The sequence below is a fragment of the Protopterus annectens genome, chromosome 15.part0 (assembly GCF_019279795.1).
Source record: "Protopterus annectens isolate FY-2018-M chromosome 15.part0, PAN1.0, whole genome shotgun sequence".
Taxonomy (NCBI): Eukaryota; Metazoa; Chordata; order Ceratodontiformes; family Protopteridae; genus Protopterus; species Protopterus annectens.
Genome location: NC_056749.1, coordinates 175198894 through 175222307, shown reverse-complemented (window position 1 = coordinate 175222307; position 23414 = coordinate 175198894). Strand labels below are relative to the sequence as shown.

The following is a 23414-nucleotide window of genomic DNA, read 5'->3' as shown; positions in this document are numbered from 1 at the left end:
ACTGGACATCCACAGTACCTGCCCCCCTCCCCTTATCTCTAGGGAGCAAGTCATCACTGCCCTCTCAAAGGCAAAAAGTACAGCCTCCATGGGACCCGGTAACATCCCAGGCTGCATCCTACATGAACTCAGGCAGGAACCTGTAGCACCATTAGGCACCCTATTCAACCAAAGCCTGAGTACTGGCTTTGTCCCAGCTAAGTGGAGGACAGCTACCATCATCCCTTTGCACAAAGGTTGAGGGTCATACCGATCCAGGAAATTATAGACCCATCATCCCAACTAGCCTGATCTGCAAGGCCATGGGGGGATTATCAAGGACTTCATTAACAAGGACACTGGCAACCTCCAGACACTTTACCCCGCACAATTCGGTTTTGTCAAGGGGAGGTCATGCCTGTTAAATGTGGTCGACTTCTTTGAGACCGTCACTAAGGCTATAGATGAGGGGAGGACCGTGCACACCGCCTACCTTGACCTGGCCAAGGCCTTCGATACTATTCTCCACTCAGGTATAATAGATAAACTCTCTCAACTAGGCAATAATCCATTTGTTACCAGATGGGTAGCAAACTGGCTCACTGACGGAACCCAATTAGTCAAAATAGGGGAAGCCACCTCAAGCAGTAGAACCGTAACAAGCGGTGTTCCCCAGGGATCGGTCTTGGGGCCTCTGCTTTTCGTGACATACTTCTCAGAGGTGCAGGGCAAATTTAGTGGGATATGGCTGACCAACTTTGCAGATGACTGCAAGCTGGGTTCTGTCATCAATTCCCCTAGTGATGTGGACATCCTCCAAGAGGGTCTCACCCAAACAAATGACTGGTGCCAGAAACATGGCCTCAAACTGAATGCCAAAAAATGCATCATCATCCATTTTGGGGAAAATGACATCCCTACAAATTATCACTTTGATAAGAAGGCACTAAGCACGAGGGACTTGGGAACCTAGGTTGATAGCAAACTGGCTTTTGACCACCATATTGCCTCCGCTGTACAGAAAGCTTTCTACATGGCCCACCTCATTAGTAAAGGTATCTCATCCAGGGACAAGTGGGCATAGCATTCCTGTATTCGTCCCTAAACCAATCATTGAATACAATGCCCCTTTCATCATGTACCTCACAAAGCTCATGCAGCAGCTGGAGAGACCACAGAGATTCCTCACCCAAACAATCCAGTGCCTCAAATACTACCCTACACAGATAGGCTAAAAGCCCTGTCCCTCTACTCAGTCTCTTACAGAATCCTCAGAAGTGACCTCTGTCTGCCATACCAAGCAATCTCAGACCCTGCCCTGATGAGACTGTTGCATATCCGCAAGTCAAGCTCCACTCAAGTAACCCACACGCAAGACCTCAATCTGGTCTGTGCCATCAGCAGTACTTGGTGGGACAGATTTGTGTCCCAGAGACTCCCCCTTTTGTGGAATAGACTCCCTCTCCACGTAAAGCAGAGTACCTCATTAAACCTTTTTAAGTGCAACCTGGATAACTGGATGGAGAACAGAAAATACACCCCTGGAATTCCACCTATGTCCCTGCTGGACAGTGGCATAGGGTGCTGACTTATGGGAACATGAGCTAAATTCTTGGCTAGTCTTGTAAGGGCCAATAGCCTAGTAACTTCCTATGATCCTATGAAAAGCACAGGGTTTCCCATTCCAAGAGGGGAGTCTACTGACCAAAAACATAAAGGAAATCTAGGTGAGCACATACACAATGCGAAAACATCAAGCATGATGGGCATGAAATGAAATGCCCACCAAACATTATGTAGTGGACTGTCCCACCAGTCCCGGCCCTGAAACAAGAACAAAATGACTGGAGATGTTTGAATGTGTGAAATGTCTGTCACTGTAATATCTCCAAAGTCTATGGAAATACCCATGGTGCCAAAGCAGCATGAAGAATGTGGTTGCACTGTCTTGCCCAGAAGATGCAATGTAATTCAAACATGGGTCCTGGAGTGCCAGTGCTACGTATACCAAAACTAAAACTTCCCTGGAAGTTGCAATGCAAAGGCAACTGTCAAAGGGAGTACAAATCTCCATTCAGAAAAAAATCAACACACAGAGAGATGCCGACCCTTACCACTAGACTGCAAAAATATTGGAGTAACGATTATACAATCCCCCTTGCAAAAGGAAGAGAAGAGGGATTCTAGAAATATGAACTGGACAATACCCCCAGTTAGCTCTGATGTGGACAGGGGGTCACTCCTTCCTTCTGAAAATGGGAGAGTGGCAGAGTCTGGGCCTGCCACAAGTTCTACTGTGACCAAATCACCCACAGAGGAAAACCAAAATAAAAAAAGACAACCAGAAGAGAAAGTTTTGTTGACACCAGAGAGTTGCCTCTCACAGCTGGAACCAACTAGGAAACATCCCCTTCACAAGCCAACCAAACCAAAATCTAAGCTGAAACAATGACTGTAGTAAAATTAAGAAGTTTCTAACAAGCACAGAGGAGACTGCAGACAATCAGGCTGTCTTCTCTTTTTAGGAAAAGAACTAAGAAATGAAAAGAAGGGAAACAGTTTCTTCATAGAGGCGGTGGTCTGCATCTTGTTTAGTCTGTTAGCCACAGTCAGAGATGCATTAGCTCAACTGCACATTGAGAGGAGAATCCAGAATAAATGAGTTGAGTCCAGATCCAATGTAAAAGACCTCAGCCATGATATTCTGTGTTCTAGCCACAATCTACATTACAGACAGATATCTGTGAGCTCACCTGGGCAGAGAAAGATACTGTATGAGGTACAGCCCCTGTCTCTGGGAAACCACTTATATTTCCCACTCTAATTCCACTAAGAAGGGCTGACATTTGGACAGATGAGACAAAGTTGAGAGCTTCAGATCCAATGTGGCAGCTCTATTCTTTTTAACAGTTCTTCTTTCTCTTTCGGCTTTTCCCAGTCAAGGGTTACCACAGCGGATCACCCGTCCGCTCATGATTGGCAGTGGAGTTTTACAGTGTCGAGTTGCCAGCCCCGCACCCAACCTTCCACAGAAGGCACACACATGCACAAACACACCTAGGGCCAATTTAGAGTGTCCAATCCACCTACTGCATGCCTTTTGTATGTGGGAGGAAACCAGAGCACCTGGAGGAAACCCATGCGACCACTTTGAGGACATGCAGACTCCGCACAGAAGGCACCCCAGCCGAGGATCGAACCGAAGAATCTCTTGCTGTGAGGCGACAATGCTAACCACTGCACCACCGTGGCCGCCCTATTCTTTTTAACAGTTGATAGGGGATATTTTTGACGTCTCTTGGACCACTGGTGGCCTGCAGATGCCACAAAGGAATCAGCACTAGTATGTCTAGAAAGCAAACCCCTCCAACAGGCCAGGAACCTACACAAACTACTGGTCTTTTTAGGGACGAAAAGAAGCAAAGTGAGAATACCTCTGTACTTACAGAATTACCAAGATGTTCAGCAGCACCTACCTTAGTGAGATTGAGGCTTGCACATTCCTGCATGCATACCAGAGGAAGATGCGAGTGGGAAAGGCCTGTATCAGTCCTTGTGCTGGCAACAGACCAAAGTTCCTAAATGTGAAACTTCACACATGAAAAACTCCCATCAAGAATCAAAGCAGCACCAGTTACCTTGCATTCAGGCTGCAGACAAGGAAATGGCCTCGGCTTTACATCTCACTGAAGTAAGAACATGTCAACAATGTTGGGAATGGAAAAAAAGTTCCAGGAGATGACTTGGCCTTGAATAATCTTGATCAACAATGAGGTTACTCAAAAGGCTGAATGATGAGGTTATATGACCCATAAGTTGACTGGTGGATGGAAAATGGAAGCACATTTGACATTCCACTAACTAGGATCAAAAGGTACAGATTCAAAATCCTCTGTTCCAGGGATGTATCTCTTCAGAGTGGGGTTTATAGGAAATCATCTGCAAAGCCTCTGGTCTACGATCACAGATTGAAATAAACTTAACCCCCTGCAAGATGACTTTCTGTCCCAGCAAGGACCAGGAGATCATGAAAACCAAAGACTTATTTCTCTGAAGGCTAGGTCATGACTAAACCTCTAAAAGCCCTTAAAGAAACTTTATCCTTCCCCTCATCCCAAGAGGCATCCTTATGTCCACTTTCAAAGGATCTCCTCCAACTGGCTAATCCTGGTGCAGGAACTGACAAATTTTCAAATAACAAAAGAACCATTACAAGTATTGTTAGCACAACTAGATACATGTTATACTGATCTATGAATTTCAATTTCTTTTTCTTCTATTCCCTAAATCAATAGGAGGCTGTACATTTTTGTGTAGCAGAACGTAACTGTGAATTAGTGAATTTGACCTTAATGCTTTATTATATATCTTTTATTTTTCATAAGTTGCAGCTATCCGGAGTACTTTATTTATAGCTCATTGTACTACAACCCTTTTCTTAATTCAGCTTTCTTGCATCTCTCTGATCTGATCTTCAGTCTTGGATGACAAAAGTGCGCAAAAAAACAAGGTCAAGTTACCTCCGTTAAACAAAACATTGGACATTCCACTCCACAGTCGATTGGCACATAAGATACCTTAGCACTAATGGACCCAAGTCATGGGCAGCAAAACAAAAGGAGGTGGAGTTGTAAATATATATATATATATATATATAAACATACACACCTCTAGGCTGGTCAAACAGTATGATGCACAGGTGAAATACTCCAGGTGCAGTTAACAATTGACAAAGAAACTCCTATTCCAAACCATATGCTAGGCTAAAGGCCTCCAACTCTTATTCAAGATGTCCACTCCACCTATCTGGACCTCTTCAAATCTATCAAGATCTCAACCCTTTACCCTGATCCTGGGCAGCCTTTAATTATTCAACCATAGACTGGAAGAAATACTCATGCCAAAACACAAAATGCCCAGAGATTCCTTTTACTTCATTAATGCAAATGCCTTTGCACCAGTTGGTTGACACCCCACAAGAGGTAGAAAAATATCTTGGACTTGGTATTAACCAACATGAGTAACCACTGCAACATCCCTTTTACAGTGTCATCATCCCTGGTAAGATCCGGACCACAAAGCAGTCACTCTTCTCAAAGTCACCATCTCCCCAGAACCCCTCCGCCCAGCTAGTCCAGCTAACAACAACATTTTCTCCAAAGCTGATTACAACCTCCTGAGGGAAGTTGTATAAAGGTATAAACAGCTTCACAGTCCCCCTCCCTCCACAGAAATTGCGCTTTTATACAATCCAAAATCTTACACCAAAGTACTATATGAACATTTAAATACCAAGACAGGATGAAATCCTCCTCCTCAAGGAGGAGTACACCTCTCTGGTGTAACATCTACAATAAATAAAACTCTATAATAAAAAGAAAAAATTGCTGTCCAGGACCAAGAAGGAGCAGGTGTCTAATTGGGAAGCAATCTCTCCTTAGCTTTCTGGAATGGGGCAAACATACAAAGAGCATCCAGTGAAAATCCTTCCAAAGCTAAACAGAGTCCAAACTGGCCACATCTACTAACATAGATCCATAATCTCAATGGAAGCACCCCTAGATCTTCAAGCTCAGAACTTGTGGTCAAGGACACCACATACACAAAAACCTGTAGATACAGCCAACTCTGCTGGCAGACCCAGGTGCAGTGAAAACCTTATTCCTTCCTGCCCCCCATCCAGTAAAACTGGACATCCACAGTACCTGCCCCCTCACCCTTATCTCTGGGGAGCAAGTCATTTCACTGCCCTCTCAAAGGTAAAAGAAAGTACACAGCCTCCATGGGACCCGGTAACATCCCAGGCTGCATCCTACATGAACTCAGGCGAGGAAACCTTAGTAGCACCATTAGGGCACCCTATTCAACCAAAGCCACAAGTACTGCTTCTTTGTCCCAGCTAAGTGGAGGACAGCTACCATCATCCCTTTGCACAAAGGTTGAGGGCTGCATCAACCGATCAGGAAATTATAGACCCATCATCCCAACTAGCTCTGGATCTGTGCAAGGCCATGGGGGGATTATCAAGCGAACTTCATTAACAAAGGACACTGGCAACCCTCCAGACACTTTACCCCGCTTCCAATCTCGGGTTTTGTCAAGGGGGAGGTCATGCTCTGGTAAATGTAATTAGAACTTCCTTTTGAGACCGTCACTAAGGCTATAGATGAGGGGAGGACCGTGCACACCGCCCACCTTGACTCTGGCCAAGGCCTTCTCATACTATTCTCCACTCCCAGGTATAATAGATAAAACTCTCTCAACTAGGCAATAATAATCCATTTGTTACCAGATGGGTAGCAAAACTGGCTCTACTAGACGGAACCCAATTAGTCAAAATAGGGAAGCCACCTCAAGCAGTAGAACCGTAACAAGCGGTGTTCCCCAGGGGATCGAGTCTTGGGGAGCTAAATTCTGCTTTAGTGACATCACTTCTCAGAGGTGCAGGGCAAATTTGGTGGGATATGGCTGGACCAACTTTGCAGATGACTGCAAGCTGGGTTCTGTCATCAATTTCTAAGTGATGTGGACATCCTCCAAGAGGGTCTCCACCCAAACAAATGACTGGAAAAGCCAGAAACATGGCCTCCAAAACTGAATGCCAAAAATGCATCATCATCCATTTTTTGGGGAAAATGACATCCCTACAAATTATCACTTTGATAAGAAGGCACTAAGCACGAGGGACTTGGGAACCTCAGGTTGATACAGGCAAACTGGCTTTTGACCAACCATATTGCCTCCACGGCTGTACCAAGAAGAAAGCTTTCTACATGGCCCACCTCATTAGTAAAGGTATCTCATCCAGGGGACAAGTAGGCACCAGCATTCTAATGTATCTGGGATCCCTAAACCAATCATTGAATACAATGCCCTTTCATCAAGTGTACCTCTACAAAGCTCATGCAGCAGCTGGAGGAGACCACAGAGAGATCTCTCACCCAAACAATCCAGTGCCTCAAATACTAACCCTACACAGAGAAGGCTAAAGCCCTGTCCCTCTACTTCAGATCTCTTACAGAATCTCTTCAGAAGTGACCTCTGGTCTGCCATACCAAGCAATCTCAGACCCTGCCCTGATGAGACTGTTTGCAGATATCCGGGCAGTCAGAAGCTCCACTCAAGTAACCCACACGCCAAGACCTCCAATCTGGTCTGTGCCATCAGCAGTACTTGGTGGGACAGGGATTTGTGTCCCAGAGACTCCCCCTTTTGACAAGGAATCAGACTCCTCTCCCACGTCAAAAGCAGAGTACCTCATTAAACCTTTTTAAGTGCAACCTGGATAACTGGATGGAGAAATCAGAAAATACACCCTGGAATTCCACCTATGTCCCTGCTGGACATGGTGGCATAGGGTGCTGACCCTATGGGAACATGAGCTAAATTCTTGGCTAGTCTTGTAAGGGCCAATAGCCTAGTAACTTCCTATGATCCCTATGAAAAGCACTAGGGTTTCCCATTCCAAGAGTGGGAGTCTACTGACCAAAAACATAAAGGAAAACTCTAGGGTGAGCACTTTATACACAATCACTTAAAACATCAAGCATGATGGGCAATGAAATGAAATGCCCACCAAACTTTTTATTATGTAGTGGACTGTCCCACCAGTCCCGGCCCTGAAACAAGAAATTAAAATGCACTGGAGATGTTTGAATGTGTGAAATGTCTGTCACTGTAATATTCCAAAGTCTATGGAAATACCCACATGGTGCCAAAGCAGCATGAAGAATGTGGTTGCACTGTCTTGCCCAGAAGATGCAATGTAGTAATCTCAAACATGGGTCCTGGAGTGCCATTAAAGTGCTTTCACGTGATACCAAAACTAAAACTTCCCTGAGTTGCAAATGCAAAGGCAACTGTCAAAGGGAGTACATAAATCTCCATTCAGAAAAAAAAAAAAATCAACACACAGAGAGATGCCGTGCCCTTACCACTAGACTGCAAAATATTGGAGTAACGATTATACAATCCCCCTTGCAAAAGGAAGAGAAGAGGGATTCTAGAAATATGAACTGACAATACCCCCAGTTAGCTCCTGATGTGGGACAGGGGGTCACTCCTTCCTTCTGAAAATGGGAGAGTGGCAAGAGTCTGGGCCTCGCCACAAGTCTTCTACTGTGACCAAATCACCCACAGAGGAAGGCAACCATAAAAAGACAACTGAAGAAGAGAAAGTTTTTTGACACCAGGAAGAGTTGTCCTCCTTGCTTCAGCTGGAACCAATCTTAGGAAACATCCCCTTCACAAGCCAACCAAACCAAAATCTAAGCTGAAACAATGACTGTAGTAAAATTAAGAAGTTTCTAACAAGCACAGAGGAGACTGCAGACAATCAGGCTGTCTTCTCTTTTTAGGAAAAGAACTAAGAAATGAAAAGAAGGAAACAGTTTCTTCATAGAGGCGGGTGGTCTGCATCTTGTTTAGTCTGTTAGCCAGCCAGTTCAGAGATGCATTAGCTCAACTGCACATTGAGAGGAGAATCCAGAATAAATGAGTTGAGTCCAGATCCAATGTAAAGACCTCAGCCATGATATTCTGTGTTCTAGCCACAATCTACATTACAGACAGATATCTGTGAGCTCACCTGGGCAGAGAAAAGATACTGTATGAGGTGCTGAGCTCCCTGTCTCTGGAAACCACTTATATTTCCCACTCTAATTCCACTAAGAAGGGTTGGCTTTTGAGACATTTGGACAGATGAGACAAAGTTGAGAGCTTCAGATCCAATGTGGCAGCTCTATTCTTTTTAACACAGTTCTTCTTTCTCTTCGGCTTTTCCCAGTCAAGGAGTTACTTACAGCGGATCACCCGTCCGCCATGATTGGCAGTGGAGTTTTACAGTGTCGAGTTGCCAGCCCTCAAGACTCCAACCCTTCTTACAGAAGGCACACACATGCACAAACACACCTAGGGGCCAATTTAGAGTGTCCAATCCACCTACTGCATGTCTTGTGTATGTGGGAGGAAACCAGAGCACCCGGAGGAAACCCATGCGACTCACTTTGAGGACATGCAGACTCTGCACAGAAGGCACCCCAGCCGAGGATCGAACCGAAGAATCTCTTGCTGTGAGGGCGACAATGCTAACCACTGCAAATTACACCGCGGGCCAGCCTTCTCTATTCTTTTAACAGTTGATAGGGGATATTTTGACGTCTCTTGGACCACTGAAATTTGGCCTGCAGATGCTGGCTACAAAGGAATCAGCACTAGTATGTCTAGAAAGCAAACTCCCTCCCCAACAGGCCAGGAACCTACACAAACTACTGGTCTTTTTAGGGACGAAAAGAAAGCAAAGTGAGAATACCTCTGTACTTACAGAATTACTACAAGATGTTCATAGCAGCACCTACCTTGAGTGAGATTGAGGCTTGCACATTCTGCATGCATACCAGAGGAAGATGCGAGTGGAAAGGCTCTGTATCAGTCCGCTTGTGCTGGCAACAGACTTAAAGTTCCTAAATGTGAAACTTCACACATGAAAAACTCCCATCAAGAATCAAAGCAGCACCCTAGTTACCTTGCATTCAGGCTGCAGACAAGGAAATAGGTCTCTCGGCTTTATATCTCACTGAAGTATGGCAACATGTCAACAATGTTGGGAATGGAAAAGTTCCAGGAGATGACTTGGCCTTGAATAATCTTGATCAACAATGAGGTTACTCAAAAGGCTGAATGATGAGGTTATATGACCCATAAGTTGACTGGTGGATGGAAAATGGAAGCACATTTGACATTCCACTAACTAGGATCAAAAGGTACAGATTCAAATCCTCTGTTCCAGGATGTATCTCTTCAGAGTGGGGTTTATAGGAAATCCTCTGCAAAGCCTCTGGTTCATCGATCACAGATTGAAATAAACTTAACCCCTGCAAGAGATGACTTTCTGTCCCAGCAAGGACCAGGAGAGATCAAGCGAAAACCAAAGACTTATTTCTCTGAAGGCTAGGTCATGACTAAACCTCTAAAAGCCCTTAAAGAAATCCTTTATCCTTCCCTCATCCCAGAGAGGCATCCTTATGTCCACTTTCAAAGGATCTCCTCCAACTGGCTAATCCTGGTGCAGGAACTGGATTGAAATTTCAAATAAATAACAAAAGAACCATGGAGTAAAAGTACAGATGCAAATGCATCGCCAGCTTTTACAATTAATAGTTGCTATTGTCTTTGGCTTTTCCCGTTAGGATTGCCACAGCGGAACTCCGATGTCCGCTAATGATTGGCAGTAGATTTTCCACCGTAACACCAGCTTGACGTTTAACCTTCAGCTGAAGCGTACAATTTCATTTGCTACAATTTCTTAATAGTAAGCAGAAACAATATCTATACCATATGAGTGGCAAAAAGCTGGTAACCGTGAAGGATGTGAAGATTATGCTTCTGTATTTGCACCTTATATCACACTGCGTTACATCTTGATGGGAAATGCATCTATTCATCTCTCAACCTCTTATTGCAAGAAATCACGGACAAAGTTTCCAAAGTAATGGAGGACAAAAATCCCCAAATCTGGGACAAATTTTAAATACTGGCTCTAATAAACTTGGAAAGTTGCTAGACTAACAAGATTTGTGTTACCATCTGATATCTTTCTGAAGGATATGAAGTCTGAAACTCAAATCGAATGTCATTAATAACTTCAATCCTCAGTGATTTACCAGAAACCACAAATTTTATAAGGACCAGACTGAAAAATATGAGGGAGAAAAATCTGGACAGTTGAGAGGTATGCATATAGTCACAACCATTGGCTCTTTTGTAAAATGTCATAAATTCTAGAATGAAAGAATAAATCCAAACAAAGGACCCAACACTGCTCCTCCCAACACAAATATCAATTCTTGGCAACATATAAGGGAAACAACCAAATGTCCTCACCAGGAAATGTAATAAATCTTGGCCCTTCGTCGCGCACCCAGGTTGTAGCAAAGCCGAGCCAAATAAAGTCGGAGTGGCCCTTCTTCATGGCGTTGAAACCTCACAAACAATGAAAGAAAAAGGTCTCTTCAGCAGTAGCTTTGGGGTTCTAAGTTTTTCAAGTATAAAACCTGCAAAACAGTCCAAAAAGAAAAAAATTAAATAGTGAAAGAGGAAAGTATCAGTAACTAGAAATTAAAATGCAATGTGGAATCTACAGAAAACCAGTGATGACTACAGCTGCATTAGGATGTTAAGTTTCTTGGATTAAAACCAGGAAGTTGGTAGCAAAGAATCCTCAGATTTGTGCAACAATTTTCTGAAATGTTAGTCCTCTCTTGCAGTCCAGTTAGTAGAATCCCTAGTAAATATTAAACACTTAGTGTTACTTGTACCTTCTGGCTGTGTTAACATACCCCGAAGACTTTGTATTTCACAAATGGATTTTCCTCATGCGAGGGTGTCCAGCAAAGCAAGGGCAATTCATGCACGTAGATAAAAGCTCTAGGCTTTCAAAGACTCTTGGCTGTCAGTGTGTCTCTTCCAAAATAACTGACTTGGGAAAAAAAAAATCTAAGACTCTGCTTTCTACTAGGCAAACATATAGTCTGCCTCTCTACTGTCTAGCTTACTTCCTCAGGAAGGTTATTTTGAACATATTTTTTTTTTTTTGTAGGTTCATATTTTCAATGCCCTCAGCTATTCTGTACACCAAAATGTCTGCACACTTCCTTCTGGTTTAATCTTTTCCACATTATATTCCAAATTATCAGTGAAAGAGTGTCCAGCTACCTGTAACAAGATGCCGTTAACTGTATACAGTTTTATTCTGCAAAACCTACGCTTTTCTGCATCTTTCTACTCTTTTGCTATTGGTTTGTGAACTAACCACATATGTAATTCTTCTAACACTAGAGCTGCCATTATTAACCTTTCATTTTTAGCTCTACATTTTTTTCACCTTAGCTCGCATTCTTGTATCAAATCTTTACCAACCACATATACACTAGATCATACACTGGTTTTCTCTTAGTCTGATTTAGTACCAACCAAGACAGTCCACTCATGTCAAGTTGTATCCACAAAGACTTCCGAAAATAAATTCAGGTCAAAAATGTCTCTCTTTTTGCACTAATTCCACCTGTCCAGTCCCTTGCATGCGTTTTTTCACAGGAATAATAACAACATGAGAAAACAGATGTCCTTGGGGGTAGATCCTAGTGGCATACCACTGCTGAGTAGACGGGGTCACAGCAGCTACTCTAAAACTAATGCTTTTCTATGACCACACATGCAATTAGAAGAAGAAAAAAAACTATACGTAACGATTATACAATCCCCTTGCAAAAGGAAGAGAAGAGGGATTCTAGAAATATGAACTGGACAATACCCCAGTTAGCTCTGATGTGGACAGGGGTCACTCCTTCCTTCTGAAAATGGGAGAGTGGCAGAGTCTGGGCCTGCCACAAGTTCTACTGTGACCAAATCACCCACAGAGGAAAACCAAAATAAAAAAAGACAACCAGAAGAGAAAGTTTTGTTGACACCAGAGAGTTGCCTCTCACAGCTGGAACCAACTAGGAAACATCCCCTTCACAAGCCAACCAAACCAAAATCTAAGCTGAAACAATGACTGTAGTAAAATTAAGAAGTTTCTAACAAGCACAGAGGAGACTGCAGACAATCAGGCTGTCTTCTCTTTTAGGAAAAGAACTGAGAAATGAAAAGAAGGAAACAGTTTCTTCATAGAGGCGGTGGTCTGCATCTTGTTTAGTCTGTTAGCCACAGTCAGAGATGCATTAGCTCAACTGCACATTGAGAGGAGAATCCAGAATAAATGAGTTGAGTCCAGATCCAATGTAAAAGACCTCAGCCATGATATTCTGTGTTCTAGCCACAATCTACATTACAGACAGATATCTGTGAGCTCACCTGGGCAGAGAAAGATACTGTATGAGGTACAGCCCCTGTCTCTGAAACCACTTATATTTCCCACTCTAATTCCACTAAGAAGGGCTGACATTTGGACAGATGAGACAAAGTTGAGAGCTTCAGATCCAATGTGGCAGCTCTATTCTTTTTAACAGTTCTTCTTTCTCTTTCGGCTTTTCCCAGTCAAGGGTTACCACAGCGGATCACCCGTCCGCTCATGATTGGCAGTGGAGTTTTACAGTGTCGAGTTGCCAGCCCCGCACCCAACCTTCCACAGAAGGCACACACATGCACAAACACACCTAGGGCCAATTTAGAGTGTCCAATCCACCTACTGCATGCCTTTTGTATGTGGGAGGAAACCAGAGCACCTGGAGGAAACCCATGCGACCACTTTGAGGACATGCAGACTCCGCACAGAAGGCACCCCAGCCGAGGATCGAACCGAAGAATCTCTTGCTGTGAGGCGACAATGCTAACCACTGCACCACCGTGGCCGCCCTATTCTTTTTAACAGTTGATAGGGGATATTTTTGACGTCTCTTGGACCACTGGTGGCCTGCAGATGCCACAAAGGAATCAGCACTAGTATGTCTAGAAAGCAAACCCCTCCAACAGGCCAGGAACCTACACAAACTACTGGTCTTTTTAGGGACGAAAAGAAGCAAAGTGAGAATACCTCTGTACTTACAGAATTACCAAGATGTTCAGCAGCACCTACCTTAGTGAGATTGAGGCTTGCACATTCCTGCATGCATACCAGAGGAAGATCACGAGTGGGAAAGGCCTGTATCAGTCCTTGTGCTGGCAACAGACCAAAGTTCCTAAATGTGAAACTTCACACATGAAAAACTCCCATCAAGAATCAAAGCAGCACCAGTTACCTTGCATTCAGGCTGCAGACAAGGAAATGGCCTCGGCTTTACATCTCACTGAAGTAAGAACATGTCAACAATGTTGGGAATGGAAAAAAAGTTCCAGGAGATGACTTGGCCTTGAATAATCTTGATCAACAATGAGGTTACTCAAAAGGCTGAATGATGAGGTTATATGACCCATAAGTTGACTGGTGGATGGAAAATGGAAGCACATTTGACATTCCACTGACTAGGATCAAAAGGTACAGATTCAAAATCCTCTGTTCCAGGGATGTATCTCTTCAGAGTGGGGTTTATAGGAAATCATCTGCAAAGCCTCTGGTCTACGATCACAGATTGAAATAAACTTAACCCCCTGCAAGATGACTTTCTGTCCCAGCAAGGACCAGGAGATCATGAAAACCAAAGACTTATTTCTCTGAAGGCTAGGTCATGACTAAACCTCTAAAAGCCCTTAAAGAAACTTTATCCTTCCCCTCATCCCAAGAGGCATCCTTATGTCCACTTTCAAAGGATCTCCTCCAACTGGCTAATCCTGGTGCAGGAACTGACAAATTTTCAAATAACAAAAGAACCATGGAGTAAAAGTACAGATAAATGCAGCAGCTTTTACAATTAATAGTTGCTATTGTCTTTTGGCTTTTCCCGGTTAGGGGTTGCCACAGCGGAACTCCGGTCCGCTAATGATTGGCAGTAGATTTTCACGAACACCAGCTTGACGTTTAACCTTCAGCGAAGGCACGCCCATTTACACTTAATAGTAAGAAACAATATCTATACCATATGAGTGGCAAAAAAGCTGGTAACCGTGAAGGAAGATTATGCTTCTGTATTTGCACCTTATATCACACTGTACATCTTGATGGGAATGCATCTATTCATCTCTCTCAACCTCTTATTGCAAGAAATCTGGACAAAGCCTAAAGTAATGGGAGGACAAAATCCCCAAATCTGGGACAAATTTTAAATACTGCTCTAATAAACTTGGAAAGTTGCTAGACTAACAAGATTTGTGTTACCATTCATTTTCTGAAGGATATGAAGTCTGAAACTCAAATCGAATGTCATTAATAACTTCAATCCTCAGTGATTTACCAGAAAACCACAAATTTTATAAGGACCAGACTGAAAATATGAGGGAAAAATCTGGACAGTTGAGAGGTATGCATATAGTCACAACCATTGGCTCTTTGTAAAATGTTGCTAAATTCAGAATGAAAGAATAAATCCAAACAAAGGACCCAACACTGCTCCTCCAACACAAATATCAATTCTTGGCAACATATAAGGGAAACACCAAATGTCCTCACCAGGAAATGTAATAAATGCTTGGCCCTTCATGCGACCGGTTAGCAAGCGAAATAAAAGCGGAGGCCCTTCTTCATGTTGAAACCTCACAAACAATGAGAAAAGGTCTTTCAGTGTAGCTTTGGGGTTCAAGTTTTTCAAGTATAAAACCTGCAAAACAGTCCAAAAAGAAAAAAAATTAAATAGTGAAAGAGGAAAGTATCAGTAACTAGAAATTAAAATGCAATGTGGAATCTACAGAAAACCAGTGATGACTACAGCTGCATTAGATGTTAAGTTTCTTGATTAAACCAGGGAAGGTAGCAAAGAATTTCAGATTTGTGCAACAATTTTCTGAAATGTTAGCCTCTCTTGCAGTCCAGTTGTAGAATCCCTAGTAAATATTAAACACTTTGTTACTTGTACATACAGCTGTGTTAACATACCCCGAAGACTTTAGCTACAAATGGATTTTCCTCATGTGGTGTCCAGCAAGGGGCAATTCATACCGGGGTAGACAAAGCTCTAGGCTTTCAAGACTCTTGGCTGTCATGTGTCTCTTCCAAAATAACTGACTTGGGGGAAAAAAAAAAAAACGAAGACTTGCTTTCTACTAGGCAAAATATAGTCTGCCCTCTCTACTGTCTAGCACTTCCTCAGGAAGGTTATTTTGAACATATTTTTTTTTTGTGGTTCATATTTTCAATGCCCTCAGCTATCTGTACACCAAAATGTCTGCACACTCTCTGGTTTAATCTTTCCACATTATATTCAAATTATCAGTGAAGAGTGTCCAGCTACCTGTAACAAGATGCTTAACTGTATACAGTTTTATTCTGCAAAACCTACGCTTTTCTGCATCTTCTACCTTTGCTATTGGTTTTGTGAACCACCACATATGTAATCTTCTAACTGGAGCTGCCATTATTAACCTTTCATTTTTAGCTCTACATTTTTTTCACCTTAGTCATTCTTGTATCAAATCTTTACCAACCACATATACACTAGTCTACACACTGGTTTTCTCTTAGTCTGATTTAGTAAACAAGACAGTCCACTGCGTAAAGGTATCCACAAAGACTCGAAAATAAATTCAGGTCAAAATGTCTCTCTTTTTGCACTAATTCCACCTGTCCAGTCCCTTGTACGTTTTTTTCACAGGAATAATACAACATGAGAAAACAGATGCCCTGGGGTAGATCCTAGTGGCATACCACTGCTGAGTAGACAGGGGTCACAGCAGCTACTCTAAAACTAATGCTTTTCTATGACCACACATGCAATTAGAAGAAGAAAAAAAAACTATACCGAAGAATAAAAGACTTCTTCCTATAATCTTAATATAAAGTAGTGATGTAGAATGACAAAAGCTTTGGAATATTCAAGGTATATATGCTCATTTCCAATTGCCTTTTTGCAAGTTCACTGGTTGTGATTTCCATGTGTTTGACTATGGCTACATTTAAGCCACCTCCTTAACTACACCCATATTGAGTTTCAAAAACAGTGTTACAGTGCAGTAGATGTGCATGCTGTACAACGTTTCTATCCCTCCGTTAATAAGATATGCTGATGAGTTCCATCTAAAACAGTAGTGTGGCATGTGAATGTGTTGCAAGACAAAACATTTTTCTGAGCATGCGGGAGAGGTTTTACCACCCACTTCCCTCCAACCCCCTACTTAAAATAATAATCAGCTTTGTTGAGGTAACTGCACTCTGTTAAAAGGTTTGTATTCCCTCTACAGCTGCCTCTGATCTGTAAAAGAAGATAGCAGCACATGCTTGACGAAGTGCACACAACCAAAAGGATTCCATACCACACTCCAAATAAACTTACTTCTGCTTAGCAACACGATTGTAATCAGAAATTGCAGTCTGGCAAATCTTGGATAAAGAAGAAGCCAATCATCTAACACGCAGCAGCACTTGGGAAAGATCACTGCAGTCACTTCTTTCTGAAATCTGGAGAAAACATAATCCACCCTTTTTAGAGATAACAAAGATAATCCAGAAAGTTAGAGACAGGTCTAGTATCTCATCTGTGATCCAGAGGGTGGCAGGAATAACAAGAAACAAGAGTACAAAGAATTAGTCAAGATACAATCACTTTAGCTAGTAGACCTAGGCAGGGACTCTCTCGCTCTCTCTCTCTCTCTCTCTCTCTCTAATGCTTTTCCTGTAGGAAGCATAAAGATGCCTTGCTGAAGTTTCAAGTAGTTTTTTTCATTTAAGTATGTAGACGGATGAGTGTTCTTGTTCATTTAAGAAGGAGATGGACGAGTGTTCTACTCGCCCATCTACCTACTTAAACTGAAAAAAAAAATACTTGAAACTTGAACAAGGCATCTTTATTCCTCAAAAAGAGAGGGCACCAGAGACACTGTCTTGTAGATCTGCCGGCTAAAGAGTTTTATCTAGAATAATCCATTGTACTCTTTCTAAAGACAAGGATATTATGAAAGACATGATGTTCAAAATGGCTCTTATAATGTCTCCTGATCTGGTAGGGGAGAAAATTAATTCTGGTAACTGAGGAGTAGATAAACAGGCTCTAAAAGTACTGCAGTCTGTTAAAAATGCAAAAAAAACAAGCCTTAAAGACAGCTGGTTAAACAGTCAGTCATTTCCATCAGACTCAGGTGAGTAGATACTGAAGCTAAGCATTTTATGACTACTAATTACATCCATAGGAAGGCCAAATGGCAATGAGATGAACTGGTAATGGGAGATTCCACATATAACAAAATAAACAGTCTTGGATGCTTTTACATGGCAAAGTGCGGGTAGCCATCAAGCATGTTTACAGTCACCACATAAGCATTTTGCATCAAGAAGAGCAATAATGTTGCAATGCTAACATTCTTAATTTCATATTAATTGTCACAGTGATTATTTTCCACTGCATGTTAACCACCAGGTCCTCATATCCTGAATTGTAGAGCGACTACTCATCCAGGCATCCATCATCACTTTTAGTCTTGTATCTCAATTTTCTCTCATACACAGTTGACAGGGTATACAATGCTGGCTTGTGGATGCTTACATGTCCTTCTACAGCCAAGCACACACTGTAATCCATACTGCATATACTAAAAGTTGGCTCTCACATGGCATCAACACTGCAATCAGAACTACCTGAACTCTCCTTATAAGATAGGTGTGCAGGCATCAGGCACCTTATTATGACTAGCTCAATGTTTCAGTTTTGCTAAATAAAAAATAAAAAAAAAAAAATAAAAAAAAAATCTACTGACCTTAGACTGGGTCATATTCAGGGCTATACCCCTCAACTTCATACAGCTGACAACATTCTGGATTTCTTCATTTTGCTAAACTTGGTCAAACTTTTTTGATAGCTAGTAAGAAACCTGATTTGAATCCCTTACCAATTTCTGCAATAAGGACTGTTCAGTAGTTGAATTAATGGTACGGTCAAGTGTTCCTTATCTCTTGGAGTAGATGAACATGCCCAGAATTTGGTGTTGCACAAAATAAACCTGTGTAACTTGCTGACACTTCCCCTTTCACCCATGTACATGTTATTAGATATTGTTCTCTTGAAAAATGTCTTTCTGGTAAAGGAATAGAAAGACGTATATAGAGAATAAAATGGAATAGGCATTGCTACTCATTTTTGAAAGGTCCTTTTTGGACACTGCTTATTGCTGGCAATGCTGACAGAGTTCCACGCTTCTTGTTGATTATTTTAAATGTGCACTGATTTTACAACATAATACACACATTTATTATGAAGAATATACCATTATGAGAAAAAAGGTGAACCGCAGAAGACACCACAATGTCAGATTATAGATAAAAGCAATTCTTAGTAAAATGAACACAGCAGTCCATTTTAAATGAATTGACTTCCAACATCCTAAATGATGGCAGACAAGCATCTATACTGTGAAGCTTCAATTACCAGTAAGCTATATTTTTTTCTTGGAATGAGGGTTCATTTGAGTTGGGATGGTGTCCCTCATCATTTACTATATCACTTCAACTGCAAATTCTGTGCAGAGTTACAGCTTACTCCCACAGTTATGGTTGCCAACCTCAAACTGGTTAGCAAAGCAAATACTTTGAAATTGTGAGGGTACAGGGATCTGCCACAATGACTGGCAGATACATTAATGTCATAGTTGTGGAGGCCCTATGTTCCATGCACTAATGCTTCCTTTTGGAGGCTCCTGCCTGCTGCAAAGCATATATTTGGAGTGCCTCTACAAACTTCCTCAGGTAGAGTAGCAACACCTCAAATTAAGAGTGCATGCCAAGCCTGGCTGCTATTCAAAGTCCAGGTTTTCACTGTGGTGATAAAAGTGGCCTTGCTCTCATCAGTGATTTCACCAGACCCTCTAACACCTGGAGAGGAGGAGAGGCATGCAAGCAAAGTCATGTCATTCTTCACTCCTCCCCAAGCCTGCTCCAACATATGCCTGAGTCGCTACTTGAACTCTGACGACCTGGATCAAAATCAGAATTTTACCCTTCTACTCCAACAGTGCTGCAGTGCTGGATACCAGTAATCGACACAACAAGTTTCCATAAACAGCAAGAAAAGAAAGATGGAGAAAGTGATAGCAATAGAGAAGTTGTAAGGGGGGGGGGGTCTTACAGCACTGGTTAATTCCATTTGCACTCTAGAAGGTTATGACTAATTTTAATAAAAATGGTTGATAAACACTTAAAAATGGGAGGATTATGACAATAATTGTCTGGGTGTGTGTGTCTGTGTCCCAGTTATTGCCAGGAGACCTCCTTAAAGCTAACAGATTTAAATTTCCATCTACAATAAAGCTGAGCATTACTGTGATGATGACGTGAAAGAAAAAAAACTCTTTCATTTTAGGAAAGACATCTGGAGAAGGAGAACTCCAGTGGTTAGTCCTGTGATAAGGGTTACAAGACCCAAACAAGATGACACGATTCTTTAATGTTAAATGGCTACTTATCTTGGTATTTAAAACATATATATGTTCACAGGACCCACTATGCCAACTCCAATGTAGTAGTTTGGCCGAGTGAAACACCTTTGCTAGCCTATAAGGTAAACAGAAATCTCTGAAGAATCACTTGTCACATCTACAAACCTTGTAGAGCACTATGATGGGAAAAGTTGTCTGTTTTTTATTCTTGTATTTACAGGTCAGCAGTTTTTGACCTAATGGTACAACAGAGTGACCAGAATACAAGTTCATAGTAAAGTACTATACTAGCTGCTCTTGCAGCCCATATAAAGTCCACCAGCTTCCTTTTTTGGGATCAGAATAACCTATCCCATTTGGTTAAATGTTGCCCTTACCCATCCCATGGTCCATAATTATATATTACCCCAATGAGAATAACTGGGATCATACCATAGATAATTTGATAGGACCCATGCATGGAATAAAGCATTTAGGAGCTTCTTCTGTCCATTAACAGTACAGGATGCAGTCCTGAGGTAAATTTTCTAAGACATAGATATAAGTTGTACATGAATATGAAGAGGGATTTACTTTGTTTTATGTGGATGCAGAGTCTGTTCCACAGCAGTTGTATCCCTCTGTAAGATATATCTGTACTTTCAATCTGTTCTGTTGATGCTGCAGAAGATGTTTAGCTTCCTAGATTAAATGCTTCTGATGACATCTGACTTGCTGTAAATCCATCGGTAATAGATCAAAAGATGCCTTGTATGCCAGACATAGGTCACCTCTAAGCAGTCTGTATGATAAGTATAGTGACAGGGCTTTGAGTCAGTCCATGTAGGACATGCTGGTTAGGCCTTGTATCATTTTAGTAAGGTAACTCAGAGTGTTTCAGTTGTTGTACATGTCTAGGGGGCATTATATTTAATGAATGGCATAATGAGGGCTGAGTAAAGGGAACAATGGCATCCCAATATCTAGGCACACTCCCTTTGTTTGTTTAGAAGGACTTACAATAATGGACACATGTTGGTCAAAAGTTAGGTCACTATCTATATAAGCTCCCAAATCCAGAACACCTGGGTCAACCCTTAGGGCTGTATTATCAATGTGGCAATTCCCTGGGGTAATGACTTCCCAAAAGATACAAAAATAAATTTTTGGCACTTAGTTTCAGTCCATGATTTTGGCACCAGTAACTTATTTGGGGCAAACCTTCCTGCAGAACAGCTAAGTGACTTGGAGCTTCAATGACTGCTCCTAGCTTGGATTCATCTGTAAACCTAGTCATCCAGAGCCGTCTGGTATTGGCTTTTACTTTAGAAAAGAAGATGCCAAACAGGAGAGGCCCAGCACAGAAACATGGGGAACTCCACTGGTGACTGTCTCTTTGTGGAAAATATATTGTCACATACATTCACAATGAGTTATACAGCTCTCCATTGTTTAAAAATCCAGTTATTTAAAAAGAGTTTTATACTCTGGCTCCTCTGTCTAGTTTACATAAAGCATTTTTTTTCTAAAATTTTCTTTCCACCTGCTTGTCCTGAACTCATCTCAGCATCTCAGAACTCATCTCAGCATCTCAGATTCATTTTCAGAGTTCAGTGTTATTATTTTGTTTTATTTCAACAGTACCAGCAAATTCTGTTCAACATGCGCACATTTTGCTTTTGTAGATCTTGGGAAAATGTATTTTTCTAGTATGGATTCCTTAAACTTATTTAACTGCACAAAAATGCTTCCTTCCATACTGCTAGCACATCTACTACACAATTTTAATTCAAGTTATGCTACTATAAAATCAGAATTTAGTTCTCATTTCTACCTTATTGTTTGATATGTTTTACTTCATAACCATCCTGTTTCAGTTAATTTAATTGTGAACTAGAAATTTTATTTGCTCTACACACATCCACAGTTTTTGATTAGGTCAGGTCTGTTTCTCTTAACAAGCAGATCCTTATTTCATAGTTACATAAACCTAAAATGGACTGCCTTTCTCATTAGTGAATCATGCAACTGACTCTCTTTGGCTCTAGTCTTCATATCTAATATAAGCATTTCTCATTTCTGCGAGACCTTGTGTCCTTACAAAAAATCATGTGTAGTAAATGTCACATTCTTTAGGAATTCTGAATAACTTTTCAAAATGTACGTTGCTATACTTTTCTTTCCTTATGGCTTCCTTCCCAATGACATACAGGAAAGTTGGACAAATAGCCATTTTAAGTTTTTCAGCTAATGCACTCCCCATCTTGAATTTCTTGGTCTTAAATCTTTCAATTTTCTATTAATTCCTACAAAGTGACAGAAATCTAGGGTGCTGCATCAGGTCCCTGAATCAGCTTGCCCTTTCATCAAAGGTTTTGATCACCTTTGCAGCAGAGGGGCCAAACACTAAATCTCTATCCAAAGGAGAATTTAAATATCTCATTTTTATCATCAGCTGGGAGGATCTGATAATACAGCCAAAACAGTAACAGTGGCCATAGCCCCTGAAGTATCAACAAAGTCATACACACACTGTAAAGAATTAATGATCTGTGCAACAGAAGAAACTACGTTATTTAAAGCAGATTTTTCCACAAGAAGAAACTGCAGATAAAACATTCCTCATACTTTCACAATTTTCAGTATAAACATTAACATATGAACAATTCAAAACTTCTGAAAATATAATTTGCAGAATTGTACACATTTCCCATACCTACCGATAATTTTCCCATCCTTTTCAAAAAGAGTAGAATTGGAATTAACTAAGTGCTTAGCAGCACTGGGATTATTTAAATCTACAGCTGCTGGGTCAGGTTTGGAAACAGTGTATACAAATTTAAAAGACTGAAGAACTTTATACATCCTATCTGCCTTTTTCAGGGCAACTGATTATCAGGAAAACTGCAGGCAGTAACAGACACACCCTCTAAAGCAGACAGAACAGGAGGAATGGGTGTAGGTTTTGGAAAATCCTGTATCCACTCACAGGGTTTCTAAGGGACTGAAAATCCTCGGTGTTCTCCCACTGAAAACACTAGCATATTCTAGCAATACTTTCAGAAAAAAAGAAATCACCACAGGAAGAATTAGAAACTGAGCTCTCTTCACAAACTCAATCAGAAATCTAAGAAAAAAGAAACTGTATTCATCCTTGCATCTTCCTGTCCGGATTCAGAATCTTGGATCTGCCTATGTTTTACCAGAAACTACTTTACAGAAAGCTCAATTGCCTAAACTAAACCAGGTAAACTACTCATATCCAAAGAAAATTGAAGAAGAGTAGATACATATTGGTTTTGTGTTTTTTTTTTTTTTTTGACAGGACAAAGGGGGCCATCCATATGCCATGCTACAAACAGCAGCAGCAGCTTCCCAAGGGATGGGCACAGCATTCTGACAGTACATGACCAAACTCTTTTTACCTTTACTAGGAATGACAACAGTGGCTCTCCCCTGCCCACAGAAGGGACTCCAATAGCCACAGAAGATGTGGCTAACCGCCACTC

The 23414-nt window shown here is 41.5% G+C and overlaps 1 protein-coding gene across 2 annotated transcripts in view; it reads right to left on the bottom strand.

Annotated features, from left to right (window-relative positions):
- The window catches only part of RBM41 (RNA binding motif protein 41), a 507485-nt gene that overhangs the window by 11126 nt on the left and 472945 nt on the right, over positions 1-23414 (bottom strand). For both annotated transcript variants that reach the window (XM_044057651.1, XM_044057652.1), the window contains exon 6: positions 15020-15167. In XM_044057651.1, coding sequence (XP_043913586.1) covers positions 15020-15167 — 148 coding nt within the window. The remainder of the gene's footprint in view (positions 1-15019; positions 15168-23414) is intronic.